Here is a 27,944-nt window from a genome sequence, read left to right on the forward strand (position 1 = left end):
AATCAGTTTTCCACACTGATTCAATGGAATCACATGGAATATTTGTAGTTGAAATGAAGTAGAAACAATGTTGATTCAACCAGTTTTTGCCCAGTGGGGAGGCACTCATGTGGGCCTAGTCCTAGCAAAAATGTAAGCATTGTTTATTCCAGGAAGCAATTGCTATCTGGTAGTACATGATTTTAGTTGAACGGTTTAATTACAGGAAGTGACTCAGACAAGTAAAACACATTTTACATAATATTTAAAAGAATAATACATAATAATTAGTAAGGCAGGCAGACAGACTCTGATGAACAGAGAATAGATCACGCTACTATTTGCTTCCTTTTTTAAGTCAAACATTTTTAAATAGTTATGTTTTTCAACAGGGAGACATGGCAATAGTTTTACAGTTTACTCAGGGGCCTCTCAACTTTTCCTTGACATTAGCGCCACCCTTCGGTGGCTTGTCGTCATATACTTATAGAATGGAGATGGAAGGGCGTAAGACGTCCTCATGACGTCTTACGTTAACCACACGCTGGACTCTGGAACCCAACCAGTGGGGAAGTAGCCAAAGTGAAGTTACTCCCTTCAGTCGTAATTTAAACAAGGTATGTCAGTGTACATCATATATCATTATTTGCAGTGTATCTAGCTATAATCACAACGTACAAGTTACGGGAACATGCAAAATTGCAGCTTGCTTGTAGGATAGGAATGTCTAGAATAAGCCAGACAAGCTATACATAAACCTATACAATGTTGCACGTTCTGTCTGTAATTTACAGTAGCTGCATGCTCATCCTCTTAAGACTTTTAGCCCCGTGAGTTTACCTAGCACTTTCCAGAGGCTGCATACGTTCAAGTTGGTGCTTTTTGCAGATGTTATTGTTCAAGTTGGCTACCTAGAGCGTTGACTGTATTGATCAGCGTATCGTCAGCAACGTTAAAAGAAAAGTACTTCAGGGAATTTCGGAAACGTTCAAAATAAAAGTCCCCCACGTAACAGTAGAAACGTGTCAAAAACTTGTATTTATAATTGTCTACACATTAACGATGAATCAATTTTGGTTTTAAAACATGTTCCAAGGTCAAATAAATGGCCACAATGCGAATCACTGAATATGGAATTCATATTGGCATATAGAGCAAAAACTATAAGTGCCACAGTAAAATTATTGTAGGGAATACTCAGTTGGGTCTGTAGAATGTATATATTGTGTCATGTCATGGGTTTCTGTTTTTTTACTGTGGTCAAACAGCTTAAAGTGGGTTGCCTGGACACTATATGGTACAAGTATAGCACTGTACAGGGAAAACAATAGATTGTGTGTCCATAAAACCAGGGTCCAGTCTACTCACTAGAATCCCTACAATACAAAACAGGTCATAAGAAGTTTTATGTTGACATTTGCACCATGGACAGCTGACACTTTTAGAGTTGTCACTGTCAGCCTATCTCCAAATACATGGCAAATATGTGACCCTAAAGCATATTAATGTGATGTAATATTTTAATAATTGCAAATAAACTGGGGTGGAAAATACTCAGTTGGGGTTCTACCAACCAAAATGTTCAGTCTCTTGTAATGCCTTAAATGTAATCCTGCATGTTATATTAATTTACTATTTTTCTGTTGAATATCAGTTGGAAACACAAAACACCTTAACAGTAAAAAAATGTTTTTAGCTACTGTGAAATAAAATGCCATTCCGTACACGACTTTCATGCACTTGCCTTGCGCTAATAATGGAGGTGCCAAATACCGATTATTAACAGGTGATTCGTTATTAAGAAGCCAACTTCTTCAAAGACTGCAACAAAGATAGACTGTCATATCTACACGACTGTGACACATTTATACATTATATTGCTAGTGACAACAAGGTGAAATTAAACAAAATGGTACAAACAGATCATGTAAATGAGGCTCAGGTTCTAAACCTATTGCCTGTGGAGAGTTTAAATGAGGAAATGTCAACTGCTCAGAGAAGACCCTCAGACTGCAAACTTAATATACAAAATGTATACACTTTTGAGGATATAGAACCTGCTACATTCATCCTGATGTGGCCAAGAGTTCGTATGAGGAAGTGTCAGTGGTGCCGATGTAAAAGTGGTCGTTTTAATTCCCAAGACATTGGGAATGAAACTGTTAGAGGTTTATCAGATGAGGACAACTGAGTCAGATGAGCAGCATACATTGAAATAAGCGAGGATACATTGAAATGTGCTTTGTCAGATGAGCCAAATTTTGAAGTGGTAGGTATTTCAAAAAGTTTTCATGGGTAAGCCTATTTGCAGGAAATATTAAAGAGTCCAATCCTTACTGGGTAGTACATTTTCGATATCAATTTTCAGTGTCTCAGAAAAGGATATAAAAATACATATCTTAAAATAAATGGATACTGTAGCCATTCTTCATGCAAGCTAAAATGTGTTATTCTGGACACTGCGAATGCACTAGATTTCCATGTCTCATATTCAAGTGATATCATACATTCAGATGAAGATGGTATAAAGACCATTTCGAGCTCCAGAGATGGACCAACTTGTATTGCCATTACATAATACTGCCGCATATAAGGTGCACAGGGAATGAATAGCCAACGTCGACCTCCAATGTTTGGCCGCTCAGAACAGAAGTGGCATTGGACTAGATACATCAGTGTTGAGAAACATCAAATCTGAACAACGCACAAATAAATAACTTTTTGGATTCTGATTAAATCAAGTCACTGCAATTACTGAAAGAAAAACTTGAGAATGAAACAATGGCACAAATAATAATTTCTCCTGTACAGTGCTATATTTGTACCGTAGTGTCCATGCACCCCATTTTAAGCTGTTAGGCCACAGTAAAAGTCCAGAAACACTCCGTATATATCAGAACCTCATGAAATGAGATCATATATAGATTCTACAGACCCTACTGCATACTCCCCTACTCACTTTTACATCGGCACAAATCATATTTCTCTCTCTATAAGCCCATATGTAATGCATTGTGGCCCATGTAATGGGTGGAGTGAAAGGCCAGAAACACTCAAATTAACACCATATATAGATTCTGAGTACTTCCCACCCCACTTTTACATCGGCACAAATGATAGTTTTTCCTATACAGTGTTATATTTGTACAGTGTCCAGGCACCCAATTTTAAGCTGTTTGACCACAGTAAAAGTCCTGCAACACTTCCTACTACTTAGCTTTTTGTTCAAACACATCTGATTTGTATTCTAGGGACCCTAGTGAGTAGACTGGACCCTGGTTTTATAGACACAATCTTATATTTTTTCCTGTACAGTGCAGTTTGTTTGTGCAATACAACAAAAATACAGCAATACTTTTCTTAAACATTACATTTCAAAATTGCATCCTTGAACAATAGCACCAATAAATAAGACTCATACAATCAAAATAATGAATTGTATATTATGTTCTTGACATTCCTCTACTTAAGCTCCAACCATTTCTCAATGTGCTCCACCATATAGGCTTTATTTAGCTTATATAAAGTCGTTTATTTAGTAGTTTAGTTTAGATTTTACCCATTGTATTTCTAATTGTTCATTTTTATTACTTTTTTTACAGAATTTTAACATGCATTGATTGCAAAGCTACAAAAAATATTTCGTATCGTACGCATAGCGTTTTATCACGAACTTTTATTTTGAAAGCAAAATCCGAAAACCTGAAGTCTTAATGTGGCTGGTATCCAGCTAGTGTTGTTTTGGGACCCTCGTCTAGGTCGAGTCCTCTGCCCTGGCTGTCCAATGACATTCGAACAATTTTCTATTCTAGTTTTTGCATGCAGCTGTGGACTATGAGCCGCGACTTTCATTTTTAGCATGCATAACATTCTAGTAGTAGTTTTAAAATGCAGTGTTATATTTTAAGCAAAACTTTAGCGGCAAGATTTTTGAAAGAATTCCAATAATTATGTAACACTTTCTTACGTGGGCTTGTCAAAGGTAACTGAACTATGGCCCTCACCCAAGTGGCTACCAGAAGGTAAATCTCACGTGACTATAGCCACATTTGTAATACATCAATGCAGAGTTTTTTTTAATTGTCGTTTTATATATTATATACCATTGATTTCATAAATGTAACATAATGCATGTCGTTGTCTAGCACTGAGCTCAAGTGTAAAATGAATTTTGCCATCTACCTGCCTCCCAAGGCTGAGAATGGGAAGTGTCCTGTCTTGTACTGGCTCTCAGGTGAGTTCTACAAACTAACATAATGTATGATGCACCTCCATCTGCAGAGAAACACACAGTATCTCTATGGATTTGACTCTGAGAATGTTAATGTGTCTGTACTAACCAGGATTGACATGCATGGAGCAGAACTTCATCACCAATGCTGGCAGGCAGCTTCTGCGCATGGAATCATCATCGTTGCACCAGACACCAGCCCACGTATGACCAACCAGCACACACATTTATCACTCCCACCCTCACTTGTTCCCTCTCTTTCTGTGGTGTTCAGGTGGTTGTAACATTGAGGGTAAAGAGCTGGGACTTTGGCACAGGGGCTGGTTTCTATGTCCACGCCACCCAGGAGCCCTGGAAGAGCAACTACCGCATGTACGCCTACATCACGGAGGTGGTGTGTGGGTCACATGATAATAGCATTTACTATTGTGAATCCCCTGATACTGCTGTCCCTGATACAACTCTCCCCCGTTCTCTCAACTCTCTCATTAGATCAACGCTAACTTCCCCACTGACCCAGAGAAGATGTCTATTTCTGGCCACTCCATGGGGGGGGGCACGGAGCCCTGAAGAACCCTGGAAAAGGCATGGCAAGTCACAGTCTTACAACTCATGATATAGTCATGATGTAATATACACATGTGAATGAAGCCCCCACCCCTCTACAGTCTGTGTCTGTTGTTTGCCACCATCTGCAACCCCAGCCAGAAAGCCTTCAATGGCTACCTGGCAAAAGACAAGAAAGCCTGGGAGGTATAGTATGGGCCTGGGGGGGGGGATCAATTCACACTAAACACCAACTAGAGATCCCTGCTGGTGGAATAGAATTCCAGACCAATAAATGGAATCATCCCGCTCGCTCTCCTCCCATTCTCCAGGCGTATGATGTCACGGTGCTGGCAGCGTCCTACTCCGGCCCTCAGCTGGATCAACCAGGGCAGTGATGACTAGTTCCTGTCGGCCAGTCAGTTGCTTCCTGACAACCTGATCGCCTTCTGCTCAGAGAAGATCCCTGTGGTGTTCAGGCTGCAGCCGGTCAGTGCTTCCACCCAGTGGCCAGCTACAGCAACTGCTTGATATTTAACAATTTAATGTACTGTACTTTAGTTTGGAATTATTGTGTATTGTACCAGATGAACAGTGTTATTGTAATGTCCGTGTCTCCATCAGGGCTACGACCATAGCTACTTCTTCATCTCTTCCTTCATCAACGACCACGTCAAGCACCATGCCAAGTTCCTCAACGCTTAAGACCATGACTGCTGGACCAGAACCCAACCAGGCTTTCTCCTCTATGCCTTCTCCTCCCAACTGTGCACCTGCTACTATGCACCTGTCCAATACAGAGAGACGTAGGTGCCTGGTGAACTGACATTAACCTGATACGCCTGGTGAGCTGAAATGAACACACCTGCTGTGTTGAGTCAAGCTGAGAAAAAGACAACACACTGACATCTGAGACCAATACAAAATACACGTGGACTAAAGACCAAACATAAGAGTTTTTTTCAGAGTAGGTCTTTACTCAAAGTGATGAGAAATATATACAGTATTCACAGCAGTTACGGTGACGTTAAAGTTGTGTTTCATGCAATCAAATCCAAATTGCTGTACAACAAATACACCAATTTGACAAAAGGTACGAAATTGTATATGGTACATAAAAATGAAAAAATAAAAAAAAACTCACTTTAAAATAAATGTCCTCCCAATCATAAGTACAAAACTGTGAATACAAGCTTTCAGGACTATATACAGAGAAAGGTAGAAAACAACTGCTCAACACTCAGCAGTCAACAGTTACACTGTGGTAAAAACATTTCTCACAATGATATAGTTCAAATTAATTTCATATTATGCCATACACACATTTCTAAATCAAAATGGAGTTCAGATTTGTTAGTTGCCAAAACAAAACTATAAATAGTTATTTTTAAAGTGCAGATCATTTCAGTCCCATAGGCAGCCACACAGCCACTCCCAAAGGCAGGTTGGCATTTATTGTCATGAATCTTGCCCTGCAGGCAGCTCTGCAGAGTGGTCACTAGCTGGCACAGCCACAAAGTCATAACATCAGATTTGAACCCTAACCACACCGCTAACCCTAATGCCCAACCATAAATGTAAAAAAAATATTTTTTCATGAATTTTTTCAATATAGCCAACTTTGACTTTGCAGCTGGCCCATCTAGCAGAAATCCTTAATTCTGTCTCCAGGGCAAGATTCATGACAATAAACATCAACCTCCCAAAAGGTCAAAGGGATTGACTGACTAATCAATGAATAGTAAAGTAATGATCTCTTTTCATGTAAAATCCCCTCGTTAAGGTTCTAAAAAGGTTTGCAGCGCATGGCCCAAACCTCCATAATGACTAAGTGAAACAAACCACACAGCAACTTTATCTTACTTATCAAATATCCCTGTCACATTTCCCTTCAGTCTCCACATCTCTCTGGTCGATCATCAAAATATTGAAGGAAACGTTAAAACTGGGATACTGGTATTTTTTACCCGTTAGTAGCTAAGTGGAAAGGGAATTACTTTGAGTATTAAAGTAGGATTAATGTGCATATTTTTTAAATTTTATTTATGCATTGTGAATTATATGAAATATAAGCTGCATTATATACAGGTAATTGACAAAATAAAGGAAACACGTGAGTAAATGAGGGATACAAAGTATATTTAAAGCAGGTGCTTCGACACAGGTGATTCCTGAGTTAATTAAGCAATTAAAACATCTCATCCTGCTTAGGGTCATGTAGAAAAATTCCCAGTTGCCCATCATTTTAAGTGTGTGTGTGTGTGTGTCAGTCAACAGATCTCAACTCAATTGAACACTTATGGGAGATCCTGGAGAGGCGACTGAGACAGCATTTTCCACCACCATCAACAAAACACCAAATTATGGAATTACTCGTGGAAGAACGGTGTTGCATCCCTCCAAGAGTTCCAGACACTTGTAGAATATATGCCAAGGCGCATTAAAGTGCATTGAAGCTGTTTTGGCAGTTAGCTGTACATAAATAGTAGTACTGTTGTAAATATTATTACTTTGCATTATAGCCATGTTAACGAGATCACTCCAGATCCTGATTCTAAGAGATTGTTCACTTTGCCTGAGGAGTGTGGCTGATTATGTATGGCAGCGACTGTTAGTTTAACTAAAATATTTTACTAAATAATATTAATAAAGTTAAATACTTTCTAAATACGAAACCCACTTGCACAAACCATCATCACATCACAACTTCTCAGAAAAAAAGATATTACCATACTAAAGACATTAGATCATAAGTGGCTCTGAAAAAAAACTGTTTAGTTGTTTTGGCAACTGTCAAATCTATCCAGAAACATTGTGTTTGATTTTACTGCTAAAGCTTAAGCTTTGGATACCAAGCTGTAGAAAATGCATTATATATGTACAATAAAAAAAAACTCCACCGCTCACTCACACACACACCTAGTATGCTTATATTGGAGTGTTCTGCTGTTTGTGTAGTAGTAGGATATTGGGCACTCAAGCACTACTCTTCAGATGCTGCCAACAGTGTCTCTAAATCAGTGAATGCATTTTAGTTACTTTGCTGGTCCTACATGACCACCTGACATGGTCAGCATCACCAGACACTTCGAGGTTCTTTAGCAGTATAGAATGTACTAGGACATAAACGCTTTGCTTTGCTCTTTTTCATTTCTTCTGTCTCTCACACATGCAGTCACACACACACACACCACACACACACGCACGCAAGTAATACCATTGACAAATAAGCAGTCTACGGAATGGATCATAACAGTGTGTAAGCCCACACCCTCCCCTGAGTTACATACCCACAGATTCCAATTCAAAAACACCAGGTTCCCACAATCTTAGGACAACACTTCAATCTCTACAGACGAGGTGAGAGACAAATTCAAAGTAAAACATACAATATACAGAACTATACCTAAAATATATTACTTAGAGAAAAATATTTGGGGGATTCTTTTCAATGGATACAACTCTCAACCACTTGACCATATTTATTATAAATATCTTTAAATAGGGAAGCTGTAGCAGAGAGGCCGCTATGTTGGAGTGTTAGGTGTCTAGTTGGAAATTAGTGAGGGTGATAATAGCTGTCCTTGAGGGGTGGAAACTGACAGCCCATGAAATGCATAGTCAATCATACACAGTGCAGCATGCTAGAGGTTGTAGGCAGGGTTCAAGCTACAGGAGTGTCCAAGGGTACTGGAGGCTCCCATAACAAACCAGGGCACTCCTGTAAGAATTAAGAACCAATGTGGACACCTCTGTCAGCTTCAAATATCCACATTAGTACAGCCCACTACTGTGTTTTAGGGCACCCCATGCATCACGTTATAACTTGAAACCCTGGTTGTAAGAATCACGAAAGGAAGACAGATGTAGGCTACAGTCCCTTGGAAAAGGCTATTTCAGGAGGTACAATGGCAACTGTTTCGTCACTTTGACAAAATGAACCCCAGACTAAGTGGTCTCCTTCCCTCTCACGTGAAGAGAGCCTGCTTGGTTGAGGTCTCATCCACCAGCGCCTGGACCGTCACGCTCACCTTGATCATACCCTTCTCCTCTAGTATGTGATGAGGCAGACACAGCTTATCCTGTCGAGGTTCCACACACAGAGACAGAGAGAGACAGAGGAGATAGATAGATAGATAGAGTCGGGGGAGGAGGGAGCGAGAGTCGGGGGAGAAGGGAGAGGAGATGGCGAGTGGGACAGAAAGAGAGACGAGGAGGCAGAAAAAAAAACTGGTCAATCAAAAAGACACCTCAATGCAACTATGGTGATGAGTGAACATACAGTACAGGTGTATGTGGAAGTATGCTGAATAACCTATATGAAGAAACAGCACTGAATTCATCATCCTCCTTCAGAGAACAGCAACACAGAGACAGAATAGAATAACCCCAAACTGTACATTTATTACCAGTTCCATTCACACCATCAGATATACAAGTCAGAAAAAGCCTCAAGGTCCATCAAAATCAGCACTGACTAAGAGTTAAAACAAACCCAACTAATAGTATACAGTAATGGCGAACCAGCTACACTCCAACATAGTCGCTGGCGAGGTTGACATGACAACAGTGAATAAGCTAACAGAGTCAAAAAGAAAATATGGATAGAAACGGACACTACATCCATGGCTTTTAAATTAAGTCAGAAAAGAAGGTTAACCCTCATTGCTTTAAATTCAACTACAGACATACATACATCAATCAATGGACAGTAGCAGCACTGCTGGCCACAAAGTATCAACGTTTTCATTTAAATTAATGAGCTTCTAGTACAGTTCACATATTACTGAACACATGTCATATTCACTAGCCCTTCAACATAAGACCTCCAGATTAGTCCGTTCTGTAATATTGCATGTGCAAATGGTTTGTATGTTTAGAAATGATGGATCTTTTCACACCTTGTATTCAGTCCAGATGCTTGGGAGTAAGAAAGTTGGCTAAAATAAAACTTCCAAACTTCCATCCAATGTACCCTCTTGGGGTTTTAAAATAAGAACATTAATATATGGCTTGAACCACAACAGAATAGTACAACAGTTGGGCCAAAAAGTATACATACTGAACCTTCGTCATGTCACCCCAGGGTATATATACTATATTAGTATGAGAGTAACATAGATGGTTGAGTGGTAGAGAGGTGCAGTAGTGATGCCATTATTGAACTTCATTTAGTGACAGTGTGCTGTGTGACATTTTACAGTGTAGTCATAAGTGGTGTGTTTATTAGGTCCAAACCTATACACTGTTTGTTGTGTCTTTGTCTCATGGATGGCATTACTATTGAGCGTTGCCATTTCTTTCAAACAGACGTACAGGTATAAATACAGTTGCAATACTGTATCTGATGAGTCTTGAAGGGACTGACCAATGCAACAACCAAAAAAGCTCCAAGATCCAGCATGATGGAGTAGCTCTACTAGTGCTCTGTGCTTACCTGGACTGGACCCAAACTAGATGAGCTGTATGGAACCAAGAGACCGTATGACCACATGGGGAATCAGTGTGTGACCCCGGAGGGCATTAATAAAACGAACAGTCCGACATGACTTGACGCATTGGCCAAAGAGTTGTAGAGAGACTTCAGGTAACTTCTGTGTACAAGCTCCAGGGTTCTTTTCAACAGTTGGAATGTGCGTTATTGGTGGGGACAGTATACGAATGCATGTGTGTGAGGTTGTGAGTCGGTATTTATTGGAGTTTAATGGTGCGCATCTGCAATCTGTGCATGAGAGACACTTGTGTGTGTGAATCAGACAGAGAAGTGCACAGAAACAAGAGGTTGAGGAAAAAGAGGAGGAGGATTGCGGAGGAGAAGTGTTGGCACATGCGGGGGGCAGGGATGAGAGGAGGGTGGGCTTTGACAGGAGATTGACAGGTAGTGTTACGTCAGCTCGCTCCAGCTATATGCCACAAACAGCAGGAGAAGACAGAACATGTGTAACAGGCTCGAGCAAATCAGGTCCCACGGCTGCCATGCTGGAGGCAGAGCCTGGGCCACCTGTGTAGAAGCCTCGGGGGCAGGGCTTGGGTTTGGGACCTCTCCCTGTCTGTCTGAGTCCCGCCCCTCTGTGGGGGTCTCCATGGCGACCAGGGCGCACACGGTGACACGGATCGGCCGCAGGTGACACTGGATGATGTCATAAGCTGAGCAGAGGGAAGACTGAGGGCCCAAGGAGGAAGAGGAGGAAACATAGGTGAATGAAGATGAAAGGAGAAGAAGGAATGAAAGGAGAAGAATGAAAAACAGGGGAAAGAATGATACAGATGGATGAAAGGAAAGGGGTCACAGAGGAACATTGATGGATATTGCACACGAAGAAGAGAAATCCAGTCAGATAGAAGTGGAGGAGAACAATGAGAGAGGGAAGAAGAAGAGGACAGAAAATACCATAGGAAGAAGGAAGAAAATGGGAAGGGAGTGCCAGGAAAAGACAAATAAGGGGTAGAGATGCAGAGGAGAGGAAGAGAAGAAAGAGGGAGGGTGGTCCGGCAGGAAAATAGAACAGAGAGAAACAAGGCAGGATGTTAACCGGTGGGAACAGAGGTCAAGGTGTATTTATGTGCAGGGCTGCGCAGGCGTGGGTTACCAGGGCGACGTGCAGGGCTGCTTTTTGAGAGAGAGAGAGTGTGTGTGGGTGAGTGTGTGACTTACATTTATAAAACTGAACTCTGTCTCTCTTTCAGAAAGCAGGCCATGCTGGGGTGTGGAGCGTTAGGAGCAATGAGGATGCGGGTGGTGTTAGCCAGCTACACCTTCGCTTGCATTCGCTAGCATTAGCTTTCAATCCAGCGCAAAGCACCCGTTTCAGTGAGGCAGTGACATTTCAGCCAGCAAGCAGCAGTAGAATCAAGCTGGCTAGGGCCAGGTTATACAAGGAGAACCAGACTAGCCACAGCAAACAAGCAGGAGGTCTAAGGAAGCAGCCAACAGTCTACTGTTAGTATTGGTACTACTGTGCATTCTACTGTACAGTCCCAGCAGGCTACTCAAACACAGTGACCAAAAGGCAGCTTTTGTAGTGTGAGGTTTTGACACAGCAGGGCTTACTACATCATGGTAAGAGTCCCACTACCACTGTATGTGCAACCACTTGGTGACAGAAACAGTGGTTATAATTACTGACTATTTACTAAAGGAGAAATCAACACAGTAATGAGTCAGCAGGGTCAATTTGATTCTCACACACAAGCACACATATTACCATATTATACACACTATATATATATATATATATATATATATATATATATATATATACACTATATATATATATATATATATATATATATATATATATATATATATATATATATATATATATATATATATATATATATATATATATATATATATATATATATATATATATAACCATCCCATGCACACAGGACATCTTTCAGTCAAGTAAATATAATATTTCTGCCATGTTTTTCTGCAGGAATGACAGCACACCAGCTCCTGTTCAATTTTTTTTTTCTTTGGCACTAGCTGGGGTCAGAACCAAGCAAGAGCCAGGTCAAAGTTCTAAAGTATAGAGGAAGCCCAAAGCCGTAGTGAGTAGCGATGATGACAGCATAGTCCAGTGCGATGATGATGATGAAGCTTTAATGCAGCTTTAATGCTTGTGTCATCAATGTATCTCTCAGAGGAGGAGGAGTAGAGGAGGATGGGAAGGTGATTGGCTAGATGTGACAGTTCTGGGATCAAACTCTGTGCTCTGACTGGGCAGATCGTTTTGAGGCGATGATTATAAAGTGGTTTGGTCCCGATGTCAAATACATATCCTAGAACAGTAATACTGTATAAAATAAATAAGTTGTAGACTTCTCAAATGGTCTAGTTTCATCCCAGCACTAGCACCCAGCCTTTCTGACCCTCAATACTAGTGTGTATAGTATCTGTGTTCTATACAGGCTGTGTGCATCACTGATCCCCAGTCAGCCCACCCACAACTTGATTCCAAACCCAATGATGCACTGTGGCTTTTATTCAAATTCTTAACAGATCGAAGATCAGTTTACCTCAGTTAAATCCTAACTAACAGTGAATCTGAAATACAGTGGCTGATTCAGGATCAATGAGGTGTCACTATCTAACAGAAAGCAGGGTGTGTGTCTCACCTCAGGAACGCCCATTTTCCTACAGGCATCCAGGAAGTTCTCTACGTTCCGCCGACACTTGGCCATGCTGAGTTTGGGCTGCGGGGTCACACAGAACGCAGAGCTCAACGGAGACTAGAACTGTCTGTAACAAAAATAATCATCCATTCCCACTTATCCCTCTTTAATCCCTCATTGACCCCCAAGACGTACCACAGCAGGTGAGGGCACATGGATGCTGACCACAGAGCGTGGGCGAATGTGATTGGCCAGATGACATAGCACCACCCCGTCCATGAGGGAGGAGCCTAGGTCTTCAGGAAGAGCCACCTTCAGTCTGCTCTCTATGCTCTGAGGAGAGACAAGAGGGGTAAGAGGGGTAAAAACCCACTCACCTTAACACACACACAAACTGAGGACATAATGCTAATACTGGGGAGTTAACTTCCAGAAGCGAGAGAGAAAGCGAGAGAAGCTCTCACGTCTCTAAGTTGTTCCATCAGCTCCAGCTCTTCTCTCAGCTGTTCCATCTTCCTCCTCATGGTGAACTGAGGGTCAACAGACTCCAGGCTCTTATGGGTCCTCAGGAATACTGCCCCCAACATGCAGGAGGAGGGAACAACAGCCGCCATCCATTAGACAGGAAGTCAGTAACTAACACCTACACATATTGTACTGTACATATAGTCATTCACACCCACACTTCACACCCATACAACCACACATACTGTAGCCTACATAAATGCATACTGCAATATTCACTGACACGGAAAACACACTTTCACTTACAAGTGGATGCGTAGCTACTGTTACCGTACACTTGCATAACCCCTTATTCATATCCACTAATGCAGATGCACTCTATAGTGCTGGGCTCTGGGCTGCATTCATTGTCATGGAAACAGTCATCTGCACTGAGGAGTGAATGTGGAAGATTGGGTTTCCAAAAGGCGTTCCACTTAGTCAATCCTGCATACCAACAGATGGCATAGCAAGCCCTGAAGGAACTGACAGTTCTTATTGTACATTAAAAGCAGAAGTCTTCTCTCATTGGTATTCTATTCAAATCTCAAATCAGTATTTTAAACTGGGTAAGCACAAAATATGGAAGTCAAAGCTACAGAGAAATTAGTGGGTTTTTCTTTTTAACTGTGTGGGAGGAGGAAATGTATTCAGAGTGTGTGTGTGTGTGTGTGTGTGTGTGTGTGTGTGTGTGTGTGTGTGTGTGTGTGAAAAACAGGCATGGCCTATGATCACATTCTAAAACATAGGAGTGAATCATTTACTAAATCAGTCAGTGGCCTATATTCTAGTCATAAATCTCCTCTGCAACAGCCACCATATACAGCTTAGTGACACGCCACATGTTCAGTAACTCTGCTTTGTGATACACACTCAGACCGCACGAGGGAGCCCAAGAGTCACTGGACACTTCAACCCAGGCTTGGGGAAAAGGGAAGGAGAATGCATTTCTGAAGTATTCACACTAGGCCACATGGGCCTATCTGATCATCTCTCATAGGGAAATGGCTCCTTGAGGGGCTATCCAAGGAAGTTAGAGATAAACACATACAGGCCTCTTCCAGAAGCATGACTGGCTGATAACTATCAGAGTGGGTAGAGGGGAACAGCGAGGGGCGATGGTCACCCTCCACTTTCGCCATAAAGAGAACAGGATGTTGATTATTAGAGGTTGTAAATGTGGTTAGCAAAGGGTAAGAGTAACGTTTAACAATACAATGGAAAGAGACATGTAACTTTTCACATCACAACATTTGGATTTGAAATATTTTGGACATCAGAGCAACCTTGAGGAAATCTTATTTGAGTCATAGAAGGATGTTCCTATGATAGGGAAGATATACAAAATCTTGCAGAGCCCATATCCAACTGAAAAATATATAAACTATTGGAACCAAGACTTAAAAAGATCTGATGTTGGCACAAGATGGAGGGAAAGTTGGAGCATAACTAATGAAATTACAGTTAATGAAAACGTATGCCTAATCTAGTGTATAATCTATAGAATGCATTATACAAGAGACAAAATTCTCTAATTCTACAGCACAACGGCAGAGTCATGTCTTAAGTGTAAAACTAATAATGACTCAATAATCCAAGATTTCTGGGAATGCTATTAAATCCAAAAGTTATGAGCGGAAAAGAAAGTTGGCTGTTAGAAGTATTACAATGTGAACTTACTTTTAATCCATCTGTCTGCATATTTCAAGACATATGGGGGTGTAGTGACATACCAAATGGGCTGGACGATTCTTTTGAAATCAATCAATTCGCCATCATTAATAAAATGGAAAAATCAAATGATTTATTATTGAAATATAGAAATGGCATGGGTGACCGAAAAACTATTGATGACATTTATGTCCAGGTGGCAAACAATAATGCAGGCACGAGGGATGGGGGTGTGGGCAGACGAGATGTAGCTGTATGTGTGTGTCTTTAAGTTGTTGTTTCTATGTTTATGTTTGGAGTAAAACAATTATGAACAAATGATCTATATACACACAGTACCAGTACCTACTCATTCTAGGTTTTTCTTTATTTTTACTATTTTCTACATTGTAGAATAATAGTGAAGACATCAACACTATGAAATAACACATGGAATCATTTAGTAACCAAAAAAAGTGTTCAACAAATCAAAATATATTTTATGTTTGAGATTCTTCAAAGTAGCCACTCTTTGCCTTGATGACAGCTTTGCACACTGACATTCTCTCAACCAGCTTCATGAGGTAGTCATCTGGAATGCATATCAATTAACAGTTATGCCTTGTTAAAAGTTAATTTGTGTAATTTTTTTCCTTCTTAATGTGTTTGAGCCAATCAGTTGTGTTGTGACAAGGTAGGGGTGGTATACAGAAGACAGCCCTATTTGGTAAAAGACCAAGTCCATATTATGGCAAGAACAGCTCAAATAAGCAAAGAGAAATGACAGTCCATCATTACTTTAAGACATGAAGGTCAGTCAATACAGAACATTTCAAGTAAGGAATGGAAGACCCAGAGTTACGTCTGCTGCTGAGGATAAGTTCATTAGAGTTACCAGCCTCAGAATTTGCAGCCCAAATAAATGCTTCACAGAGTTCAAGTAACAGACACATCTCAACATCAACTGTTCAGAGGAGACTGTGTGAATCAGGCCTTCATTGTCGAACTGCTGCAAAGAAACCACTACTAAAGGACACCGATAAGAAGCTGAGACTTGCTTGGGCCAAGAAACTCGAGCAATGGACATTAGACCGGAAATCTGTCCTTTGGTCTGATGAGTCCAAATTTGAGATGTTTGGTTCCAACCACCGTGTCTTTGTGAGACGCAGAGTAGGTGAACAGATGATCTCCACATGTGTGGTTCCCACCGTGAAGCATGGAGGAGTAGGTGTGATGGTATGGGGGTGCTTTGCTGGTGGGTGACACTGCCGTGATTTAAAATTCTAGGCACATTTAACCAGTGTGGCTACCACAGCATTCTGCAGCGATACGCGTTTGTGGTTAGTGGGACTATCATTTGTTTTTCAACAGGACAGTGACCCACAACACACCTCCAGGCTGTGTACGGGCTATTTGACCAAGAAAGAGAGTGATGGAGCGCTGCATCAAATGACATGGCCTCCACAATCACCCGACCTCAACCCATTTGAGATGGTTTGGGATGAGTTGGAACGCAGAGTGAAGGAAAAGCAGCTAAGTGCTCAGCATTTGAGTGAACTCCTTCGTGACTGATGGAAAAGCATTCCAGGTGAATCTGGTTGAGAGCATGCCAAGAGTGTGCAAAGCTGTCATCAAGGCAAAGGGTGGCTATTTGAAGAATCTCAAATATAAAATCTATTTTGATGTTACTACATGATTCCATATGTGTTATTTCATAGTTTTGATGGCTTCACTATTATTCTACAATGTAGAATAATAGTAAAAATAAAGAAAAACCCTTGAATGAGTAGGTGTTCTAAAGCTTTTGACCAGTAGAGTGTGTGTGTGTGTGTGTGTGCACACGTTGAAAGTCACTGAGCTCTTCAGTAAGGCCATTCTACTGCCATTGTTTGTCTATGGAGATTGCATGGCTGTGTGCTCAATTTTATACACCTGTCAGCAACTGGTGTCCCTGAAATAGCCGAGTCCACTAATTTGAAGGGGTGTCCACATTGTTTTGTATATATAGTGTATGTGTGTGTGTAATAGCAGAGTAATAACACAGATTGGGCCTCTGAGGGCACACACTGATTGGTGAGGGGGTCAGAGAGAGAGAGAAAGAGGAATATTGTGTGTGTCATGCTTTCAACAACAAACCCAATTTAACACTGTCTAATGGTCGCCCAGTGGCGTTCTAGCCCAGAAGGAAATCCTGTATCAGAGAGGAAGTCTAAAATCTTGGTTCCTCTCTAGTCAGGGCTACTACTGTGTGACATCATCGACCCACAGAGAATAAAACTGTCAACAGCTGGTGTTGTTTATGAGTTCAAAGGTCAATAAAATCTACTGCACCATACGGTCATTCAGTATCAGTACAGTCATTCTGCTTCCTCGTTCAGCCCTCAAGCATCCACACACAAACAGGTTGTGTAACTGTGCTACCAACGACTGGTGATGGTGTGACGCTAGACCAGGGCTCTCCAACCCTGCTCCTGGAGAGCTACCCTCCTGTAGGTTTTCACTCCAACCCCAGTTGTAACTAACCTGATTAATCTTATCAACCAGCTAATTATTAGAATCAGGTGTGCCAGATTCGGGTTGGTGTGAAAACCTACAGGACGGTAGCTCTCCAGGAACATGATTGGAGAGACCTGCCCTAGACACACCTGGAGTTGGAATGGTGCCCTTAGACTGGGTTCTGAGAGCTCATTGGCTGTTAATGAGGTCAGCCACTCATGATCTCACCTATTGGTTACTGGTGATGTCACCTCCCTGAGGCCTGACCCATTTACTGGTGATTGGTTATATCTTCATTGAAAAACAAAACTATCACCACTGTTCTCACAACTTGGGAATTCCATGACCGATTGTCCAACATTACTGCTCCTTGGAACACTCCTATTTTCTTTCTTCAGGGTATTCTTTTTGAATGTCTTTATTATTATTATTATCTACCTATTGAACTATTATCATTAGCAACGGGAGAGTGATAAAAAGTTAATGTTGACTTTGAATCCATGGTGATATCATAAAAGCGCACCCTTTGAACAATGTTGAACAATCCTGTAACATGAGTCGCCCTGGGGGAAATGGCTGTCGGCAGCATTCTGTTTCCCTCCTTATGGAAGTGGGATATCCCCAGTGAGACCATTATCTAACAGTTAAAATATAAAACTATAAATACCATGAGCAACAGAAAGGAAGCCAGGGGAGAGGAACAGCAAGATACTCCGTCCGTATGTACGTACTGGGCTGAGTGAGTGAGTGAGTGAGTGAGTGAGTGAGTGAGTGAGTGAGTGAGTGAGTGAGTGAGTGAGTGAGTGAGTGACATCAGATATCTCAGTACCCAATCTGCTTTCCCACCAATATCAGCCTTGGCATGAAAGATACTGTGTCTGTGTTTAATTGGTTTTCCAAAGGCTATAATGCACTGTTAGGCAGAGCCCGTATCAAAGGGGACTTAATGGAGGGTGGCGTCTGTGTGTGTTGCCAGATCTGGACTGTGGTTGTACTGGGAGTGAACATACGGTCTGATTATGACTGCAGGAGGAATGAACAATCTCTCTCGGTCAGAGTGAATGTTGTAATGTCCAGAGCTAGACAAAATACGTCTGTATGTATAAATGTGTATGTGCATCAGAGAGTATCTGTGTGTGTGTGTTGTTGGGTGGTCTTGGAACTAGCTTCTGTATAGCAGACCCCCTTCCAATGTCTGCAACCACATTGATGCAGTGGCGTACAGACACACGGTTTAACTTTTACCATGTGCCACCACAACACACTTGCCAACATGAGAACAGATGGAGGGATGGAAAGATGAAGGAAGAGGAGTGTGTGAAGTGTGGAGGCTCTCCTTTGATCCTCTGGGCCTCAAGAGTTCTGCAGCGACACACACACACACACACACACACACACGGAACGGGGTAATCGAAAACACCACAAACATGTGGTCCAAGGCACAGATGTGACTGCAAAAGTACAGCGCACACTTTCATCACACTCACCCATGGCTTGGAACGAGGGATAGAGAGAAGATGAGAGATCACAGAGTGTAATAGGTAAAAAGAGTTACAGGTGGAAATATAGAAAAAGGAAACAGTGAAAGAAAGAGTTGAGAGAGAGCGAGAGAAGGAGAGAGAGAGAAACAGGAGGGAGTCACACAATGCAAATGGTTTGCAAACATCTGACTGTGTCTAGCTGTGTTTGGTTTCGAGGCCTCCGATTGGCCAATTAGTTGGGAGGAGTGACCTACCACTGCTGTGCATGCCTCCATCGCCTGGTCTAGGGGGAGTGTCTCTATCGACGGACAGGGCCTGTGTGAGGAGGGGGCGGAGACAGAGCGGGGGCGAGCAGGGCAGTGAGGCGGGGGCTAGAGGAAGAGGGGGAGGGGCGAAGGGCAAGGTGGGGCAAGGTATAGGGGGAGAGGCCAAGTAGAACAAGACAGATCCATTCCAAAACCCAAAACCACACCCACCCCCCGACACCAGAGAAAGTTCCGGGAAAAAAACAGTGTGAATTTTAAAAGACAAGGGAATAAAACAGGCAGCAGCAGTTGATAATCGCATGCAAAGGCAGGTTGGGTTAGATAAAGGGGTGTGATTGGAGTGAGAATTGGTGTAAGAGGTCATGCAGTAGTCGGTGAAAAAATATAAAGGGAGTAAAGGAGAGGGGGAGGAAAGGAAGAAACAAAGGAGATGTGAAAGAGATGCCATGAAGAAAAAGTATATACACAAAAATAAAATAAATCAATATTAGTGCCATTTCACAATACAGATTTCATGACATGCTGTTAATGGTAGCAGGTAGCCTACAGCTAAATTTGACACAATACAGTAGTAGCCTACTGTACGTAGCAACTAGCTGGATGGATGCTAGCTCTATTTCTACAAGCAGCAAATATCAGATGCTAGAGTCGTTTCAGTGAACCTGCACCCAAAGCCATCTGACCCTGAGCAGTACCAAACAGGTACAGAGGATTTGTAAAGGATTTCTTTTCTCAACTCAGAATCTGTGGACCTGCTCTGTTCCACGGGAGGTAGCTAACCAGTCCTCCAGTTAGTTAGCTAAAAGAAGGACGACACTTTGTATGCGTCTTCCTCCATAGCCACTCTTTGGGATTGGGTGCAGAGTACTCACATCCACGCCTTCTAAGCAAACACACATCACTTTTTCCATATTGTTCACACAGTATTACAGAAACATTGTGGGAGTATTGCATGTTAGCCAGGACAGGGCTGGTAGCCTCTACAGCATGGCCCAACTGCTGCTGCTGCTTTACGGGATTTAAGCACAGAGGGTGTTATGAGATACCGTGTGTCTCAGAAGTTCTAGTCTGAGGGGAACAAGTTGGGGTAGTTTGGGGGGGCGACTGACTCTTGACCATTGGAGGAACTGCCCAGGTCTTTCTTACCTTTGGATAATCTTATAACCCCATAAAAGTAGGATCAAGGTGTGGGAGGATTTGGGGTTTGGGGGAGAAGCAGAGCGGAGGGGATCGAGGGCATCCATGTCTTTATGTTGGAGTGAAAGGATGGATTTAGGGACAGTAGTATCATGTAATTATGGATTGTGGTAGGTATAGAGATGTACCCATCCCTTCACCACCCATCCAGGCCTCTACCCACCCTCCATACTGTGCCATGCCCAGCCTGCACTCACCAGAGCGGGGCTTCAGCCCAAAGGCAGGGGTGGTAAACGTGGGACCGCTGCCTGGAACTCTGTCTTCTCCCTGGTAGAGAGTCCATGGGAGTACAAACATAAAGGTTAGGGACCCTCTTATCCCGAGAGTACACTTGCATAATACATACACATTGTCCAGGTCTATATGGGTAATTGGGGACAAGACAGCTGGTGTTGAATGTGTGTATATTTGTGACCTCTGTGTGTACACTGTGTATGTGTGTATGATGTACGTGTGTGCAGGATTTTGATTGGAGCTTGGCGTCCTATACTATGAAACACTAAAGATGACCTCTGAGCTGGCTTAACTAGAGCACAACTCACTCTGTCCCTTTCTCTGACCCTCACCCAGATTGACTAGCATGGCCAGTTGTCCTCTAGCTTGGATTGGTCAATACATCTCATGGGTTGTACAGTATCTAGAGGTTTGGTAATATCAATATTGCTTCAACTCTAATTAGTTGATTGTGCTGCGGTAACTGTTGCTATGACCATGTTGCTTGTATTGGACAGACTGTCGCTATGTGGTGACAGCGCTGGCTGTGTGTGTACTGTTCCCAATAGTGGGCTCTGTCTCTCTCTCTCTGTGTGTGTGTGACAACGCTATGGCATTGTTGAAGATTTTTTTAAAGAATCGACATACAACGAAGTCCTGTTCTCCTTGTTATGTGTCATGCTGTTGTTCCTCCTCCCTTGGTGCTGGTCTATTTCAACTACAGGGTCGTCAACTCTCCAGCTAGTGCTTTTTAATGACATTAAACCAACTTTTAAGCTCAAAAGCATTTGTTTAGGTCTTTAAAGTGTGTGAGCCAATCCCAGTCTTGCTCTGAAGGATCGGAACAATCTGGGCAACATTTATTGTTATATATTGTATCTGGGCAACAGTTACCATGGTATTGACGCAGACTGGGGCGGGGTCAAATCCTCATGTTTGTAAACTATTGGTCAACTTCACAAACTACAGCGCCATGCTACATACAACACAACTAAATCTCACACAGTCAACAAAAACACCAACACTACACACAAGCACCTGCCTCAAATAATTCCCTTCATCTACCTCTAGAAGCGTAAACAAAAAGGTAAGATCAAAGTTACACACATTTAAAACAGCTGACCGACACACAGATCTAAAAGGTCATGAGGTGACTAGGTAACAGGATTGAGGTCACACCAGCAAACAACTACTGGTCACGAGACTGAATCCTAACTTGAGATCCAAGTAAACGTTCAAGCAATCTTGCACCGAAGTCAATGGCAGATTTTTGAGAAAACTCAAGTTACACACAGATCTTGAGTTAGGATTTGGCCTCTAATGCCCTTAACCACATATCTAGGATCAGCTACCCCTACTATAGCCCTCGTCTGAACTATGTAATACTTCACACAAAAACTGACTTGGGACCGGTGGTTAAGAGCATGCAGTGACCACACACACTAGATGAGGGAAGTCAGAGGCAGGGATTGGCTGGTAAGCCTGAGGGGAGTGGCCATCCATGGCTTGTTACTAGGTTTACCTGGTTGGACATATGTGTCTCATATTGTTGGCATGCAAGCTGGGCCTCCAGCCTGGCCCTCTCTAGAATCAACTCTCGTTTCTTCTGGAACTCAAAGCCTCCTTCGGGAGTGTCCCACTAGATAGAACATACCAACCGGTGGAACTTATTTGTACATCTACTTAGTACACTATATATACACACAAAAGTATGTGGACACCCCTTCAAATTAGTGGATTCCGCTCTTTCAGCCACACCTGTTGCTGACAGGTGTATAAAGGTATATAAAATCCAGCACACAGCCATTCAATCTCCATAGACAAACATTGGCAGTAGAATGGCCTTACTGAAGAGCTCAGTGACTTTCAAATGTGGCACCGTCATAGGATGCCACCTTTCCAACAAGTCAGTTCGTCAAATTTCTGCCCTGCTAGAGCTGCCCCGGTCAACAGTAACTGCTGTTATTGTGAAGTGGAAACGTCTAGAAGCAACAACGGCTCAGCCACGAAGTGGGAGGCCACACAAGCTCACAGAGCGGGACCGTTGAGTCTGTCTTAGGTTGCAACACTCACTACCGAAGATCCAATCTGCCTCTGGAAGCAACGTCGGCACAAGAACTGTTCGTCGGGAGCTTCATGAAATGGGTTTCCATGGCCAAGCAGCTGCAAACAAGCCTAAGATTACCATGCACAATGCCAAGCGTCGGCTGGAATGGTGTAAAGATCGTAGCCACTGGAGCAGTGGAAACGCATTCTCTGGAGTGATGAATCAGGCGTCACCATCTAGCAGTCCAACAGACGAATCTGGGTTTGGCGGCTGCCAGGAGAACGCTACCTGCCCGAATACATCGTGCCAACTGTAAAGTTTGGTAGAGAATGAATAATGGTCTGGGGCTGTTTTTCATGGTTTGGACTAGGCCCCTTAGTTCCAGTTAAGGGAAATCTTAAAACTGCCGCATACAATTACATTCTAGATGATTCTGTGCTTCCAACTTTGTGGCAACAGTTTGGGGAAGGCCCTTTCCTGTTTCAGCATGACAATGCCCCCTATGCACAAAGTGAGGTCCATACAGAAATGGTTTTGTCGAGATCGGTGTGGAAGAACTTGACTGGCCTGCATAGAGCCCTGACCTCAACCCCATCGAACACGTTTGGGGGATGAATTGGAATCCCGACTACGAGCCAGGCTTAATCGCCCAACATTAGTGCCCGACTTTGGAATAAGATGTTCGACAAGCAGGTGTCCACATACTTTTGGTAATGTAGTGTAAATCTCCACAGCAATTCAAGCTTTATTTCACCACAGCTCAAATATGTTATACTACAAACAAGTCATCTTAACAATATTCAAATACCAATGAGCAGCAGAGCTATATTACATTAGACAGGAAATTACATCAGAGGAGGAGGAAGGGCAGGGCTGCTTGCTCAGGGAGGGAAACTAAACACACACTAACCCAGGAGAGGGGTCTTAGTCTAACACAGATGCTACTGATGTATTTTACAGTTTGACACCGTCACACACACCCTTTCACTGCACATACAGATGATACGCATACTCACACAATGGTCATAGTCAGAGTTCATACAATATAGGTGCTCGTTGGTGTGTGCATTATGTAGTAAAACCATGTGATTCTCATAGGAAAGAGGTCTCACCTTGGATGTAGTTTGTCCTTCACTGCTGTCACTGTCTTGGCCACTGTAGTGAGAGAAGAGATTGAGTAAGACTAAGACACACACACACGCACACACACACACACACCACAGCCTTACTTGAGAGAGTCCTCCACCATGACCATCTCAACAGGGTAGAGCTGAATTCCAGACAGGTCCTCTGTTTCCATATTCACTCTGAGAGCAGAGAGAGAGAAAGAGAGAGTAGCGTCAAGCAACTACACACAAGTTTTACCGCTCAATGCCCAATGACTGTCTTTCACCTCCACTGAGACAGCCCCAGAGTTATCCAGTCCCTGTACTGAACTAGATGTTCACAGAACCAAGGAAGACAGTCAAATGTGCCATTTCTGCTACCATATACATGTTAGAGAGCAGGAGGGAGCAGCATGCGGTACAGTGTGTGCCAATGACTGGGCTCTGAAAGAATAAGACAAATACGGAATTGTAGCTACAAAGACAACATTCTGATATGGCCAAGTGGGACATTTCAATAACAACATTGACCTGAAATATGATTAGATGACACATGGTGGATAATATATTTTTCAGAGTGAGCATTGGGCTGTGTATGGGAGATTTTGACTGCCTCTATCTGCATATGATAATGAGCCATCTGTTGGGTTGGGGGATGTACTTGTTCTTGTCATAAATGTAACCTCTGACTCAGTAGGGATAATGGTACTCCAAAGTTTTCAATGCAATGTCCAACGGTACTTCATATAGAAGACAACAAATTATGATAATCATGTCTAGGGCTGTCCGGTGACTTTATTACCGCCACACCAGCAGTCACGAGTCACCCCCACAGTCCATGTGACTGTTGGTCACGGTAATCCCATCCAAAAGTGCACAATGGAGCTGATAGGTAGCCTACCAAACTAGCTAACGGCAGTTGTCTGATTACCGCCTGTCTCAGTGGATTAATACAATCAATCAATCAATCATTCATTTGTTCATGCCATCACACAGCATACGAGATATTAAATGCTTGAAATGCAATCAAGCATTTTAGTTTAAAAAAAAAAATGAAAAGGAGCTGCCTAAACAATAAATAAACTGCAATTCCCAAATGCATGCAGCTGTTTTTAGTCTGCTATAATAAAGGCTTTATAGATTATATATTTTTCCATTAGAACAGCCTCTCTGATACACATATTTAGTGTTGTCTAAACTGTTACAAATGGCCAGAAACAAAATACTATTGTAATCTAACAGCAACATAACTCACACAACACTACTGCTATACCCTCCTTTTTCTGGATCTCCAGTAGTTTCTACAACTAAGTCAAATGTCTTCCACAGATCTGACTTCACCTTTCCCTCCTGAGCAACCAGTTAACATTCACCCGTTTCAAGTTGCTTTCACGTCCTCCACGTCCTCCGCATCCATTTTGCTGTCAACATTACTGTGTTTGGAGTTTGTTATAACCAATTTATTGATGTGATTATGATAGGCTATAGGTCAGGCCCTATTGGTTACGTGCATACAACTCTTAAATGTTTCACGTAAAGAGAGCAAGGGTTGAGGGAATAGGGATTGTATTTCATAAACATATTAGGGATTTGGGTAACAGAACTTGTCAGTCAGAAACAAGTAAGAAACTAAATGGCTACACTGGCTTCCTGTTAAGGCTAGGGCTGATTTCAAGGTTTTACTGCTAACCTACAAAGCATTACATGGACTTGCTCCTACCCATCTCTCCGATTTGGTCCTGCCGTACATACCTACACATACGCTACGGTCACAAGACGCAGGCCTCCTAATTCTCCCTAGAATTTCTAAGCAAACAGCTGGAGGCAGGGCTTTCTCCTTCCATGTGTGAGAGACACAGATTTTGTCTCAACCTTTAAGTCTTTATTGAAGACTCATCTCTTCAGTAGGTCCTATGATTGAGTGAGTCTGGCCAAGGGATGCGAAGGTGAACGGCAAGGCGAACCGCCCTTGCTGTCTCTGCCTGGCCGGCTCCCCTCTCTCCACTGAGATTCTCTGCATCTGACCCCATTACGGGGGCTTAAATCCTGACTTAAGAGTGCTCTTCCATGCCATACCTAGGAGGGGTGCGTCACTTGAAGGGGTTGAGTCTAGAGGTCGACCGATTATGATTTTTAACCGCCGATACCGATTGCTGGAGGACCAAAAAAGCCGATACCGATTAATCGGCAGATTTTTTACATTTGTTTATTTATTTGTAATAATGACAATTACAACAATACTGAATGAACACTTATTTTAACTTAATATAATACATCAATAAAATCAATTTAGCCTCAAATAAATAATGAAACATGTTCAATTTGGTTTAAATAATGCAAAAACAAAGTGTTGGAAAAGAAAGTAAAAGTGCAATATGTGCCATGTAAGAAAGCTAACGTTTAAGTTCCTTGCTCAGAACATGAGAACATATGAAAGCTGGTGGTTCCTTTTAACATGAGTCTTCAATATTCCCAGGTAAGAAGTTTTAAGTTGTAGTTATTATAGGAATTGTTGGACTATTTCTCGCTATACGATTTGTATTTCATATACCTTTGACTATTGGATGTTCTTATAGGCACTTTAGTATTTCCAGTGTAACAGTATAGCTTCCGTCCCTCTCCTCGCTCCTACCTGGGCTCGAACCAGGAACACATCGACAACAGCCACCCTCGAAGCAGCGTTAACCATGCAGAGCAAGGGGAACAACTACTCCAAGTCTCAGAGCAAGTGACGTTTGAAACGCTATTAGCGCACACCCCGCTAACTAGCTAGCCATTTCACATCGGTTACACCAGCCTAATCTTGGGTGTTGATAGGCTTGAAGTCATAAACAGCGCAATGCTTGAAGAGCTGCTGGCAAAACTCACGAAAGTGCTTTTTGAATGAATGCTTATGAGCCTGCTGCTGCCTACCACCGCTCAGTCAGACTGCTCTATCAAATCATAGACTTAATTATAACTAACACACAGAAATACGAGCCTTAGGTCATTAATATGGTCGAATCCAGAAACTATCATCTCGAAAACAAAACGTTTTTCCTTTCAGTGAAATACAGAACCGTTCCGTATTTTATCTAACAAACAGATGGCATCCCTAAGTCTAAATATTCCTGTTACATTGCACAACCTTCAATGTTATGTCATAAATACGTACAATTCTGGCAAATTAGTTCGCAACGAGCCAGGCGGCCCAAACTGTTGCATATACCCTGACTCTGCGTGCAATGAACACAAGAGAAGTGACACAATTTCACCTGGTTAATATTGCCTGCTAACCTGGATTTCTTTTAGATAAATATGCAGGTTTAAAAATATATACTTCTGTGTATTGATTTTAAGAAAGGCATTGATGTTTATGGTTAGGTACAGTCGTGCAACGATTGTGTTTTTTTCCGCAAATGCGCTTTTGTTAAATCATCCCCCATTTGGCGAAGTCGGCTGTCTTTGTTAGGAAGAAATAGTCTTCACAGTTCGCAACGAGCCATGCGGCCCAAACTGCTGCATATACCCTGACTCTGTTGCAAGAGAAGTGACACATTTTCCCTAGTTAAAAGAAATTCATGTTAGCAGGCAATATTAACTAAATATGCAGGTTTATAAATATATACTTGTGTATTGATTTTAAGAAAGGCATTGATGTTTATGGTTAGGTACACGTTGGAGCAACGTGTACCTAAGCGATTATATGCAACGCAGGACAGGCTAGATAAACTAGTAATATCATCAACCATGTGTAGTTAACTAGTGATTATGATTGATTGTTTTTTATAAGATAAGTTTAATGCTAGCTAGCAACTTACCTTGGCTTCTTACTGCATTCGCGTAACAGGCATGCTCCTCATGGAGTGCAATGTAAAGCAGGTGGTTAGAGCGTTGGACTAGTTAACCGTAAGGTTGCAAGATTGAATCCCCGAGCTGACAAGGTAAAAATCTGTCGTTCTGCCCCTGAACAAGGCAGTTAACCCACCGTTCCTAGGCCGTCATTGAAAATAAGAATTTGTTCTTAACTGACCTCCCTAGTTAAATAAAGGTGTAAAAAAAAAAGAACGGCCAAATCGGCATCCAAAAATACCGATTTCCGATTGTTATGAAAACTTGAAATCGGCC

The 27,944-nt window shown here is 42.2% G+C and overlaps 2 protein-coding genes across 7 annotated transcripts in view; one reads left to right on the top strand and one right to left on the bottom strand.

The window, feature by feature from the left end:
- Positions 1–533: 533 nt before the first annotated feature.
- On the top strand, positions 534–7,662 carry LOC106586496 (S-formylglutathione hydrolase). The gene is given in 5 exon segments (XM_045707591.1): positions 534–4,604; positions 4,703–4,963; positions 5,089–5,138; positions 5,140–5,245; positions 5,381–7,662. Coding segments are annotated over 4 exon segments (345 nt in total). The 5' UTR covers positions 534–4,604; positions 4,703–4,855; the 3' UTR covers positions 5,462–7,662.
- The window catches only part of LOC106586495 (leucine-rich repeat and calponin homology domain-containing protein 1), a 100,328-nt gene continuing 79,262 nt past the window's right edge, over positions 6,879–27,944 (bottom strand). The window contains exons 12-20 of one of the 6 annotated variants that reach the window (XM_014173865.2): positions 23,961–24,038; positions 23,844–23,886; positions 22,207–22,323; positions 20,669–20,738; positions 19,263–19,379; positions 13,342–13,451; positions 13,073–13,210; positions 12,881–12,958; positions 6,879–8,838 (exon numbers count right to left, since the gene is read on the bottom strand). In XM_014173865.2, the coding sequence (XP_014029340.2) occupies positions 8,725–8,838; positions 12,881–12,958; positions 13,073–13,210; positions 13,342–13,451; positions 19,263–19,379; positions 20,669–20,738; positions 22,207–22,323; positions 23,844–23,886; positions 23,961–24,038 (865 nt within the window). In that variant the 3' untranslated portion in view covers positions 6,879–8,724. Of the gene's footprint in view, positions 8,839–9,135; positions 10,920–12,880; positions 12,959–13,072; positions 13,211–13,341; positions 13,452–19,262; positions 19,380–20,668; positions 20,739–22,206; positions 22,324–23,843; positions 23,887–23,960; positions 24,039–27,944 lie in introns of those variants that run through there. The other 5 variants (XM_014173862.2, XM_014173867.2, XM_014173864.2 and 2 more) reach the window with 5 other exon arrangements.

Source organism: Salmo salar, chromosome ssa25 (assembly GCF_905237065.1).
Source record: "Salmo salar chromosome ssa25, Ssal_v3.1, whole genome shotgun sequence".
NCBI classification, from domain to species: domain Eukaryota; kingdom Metazoa; phylum Chordata; class Actinopteri; order Salmoniformes; family Salmonidae; genus Salmo; species Salmo salar.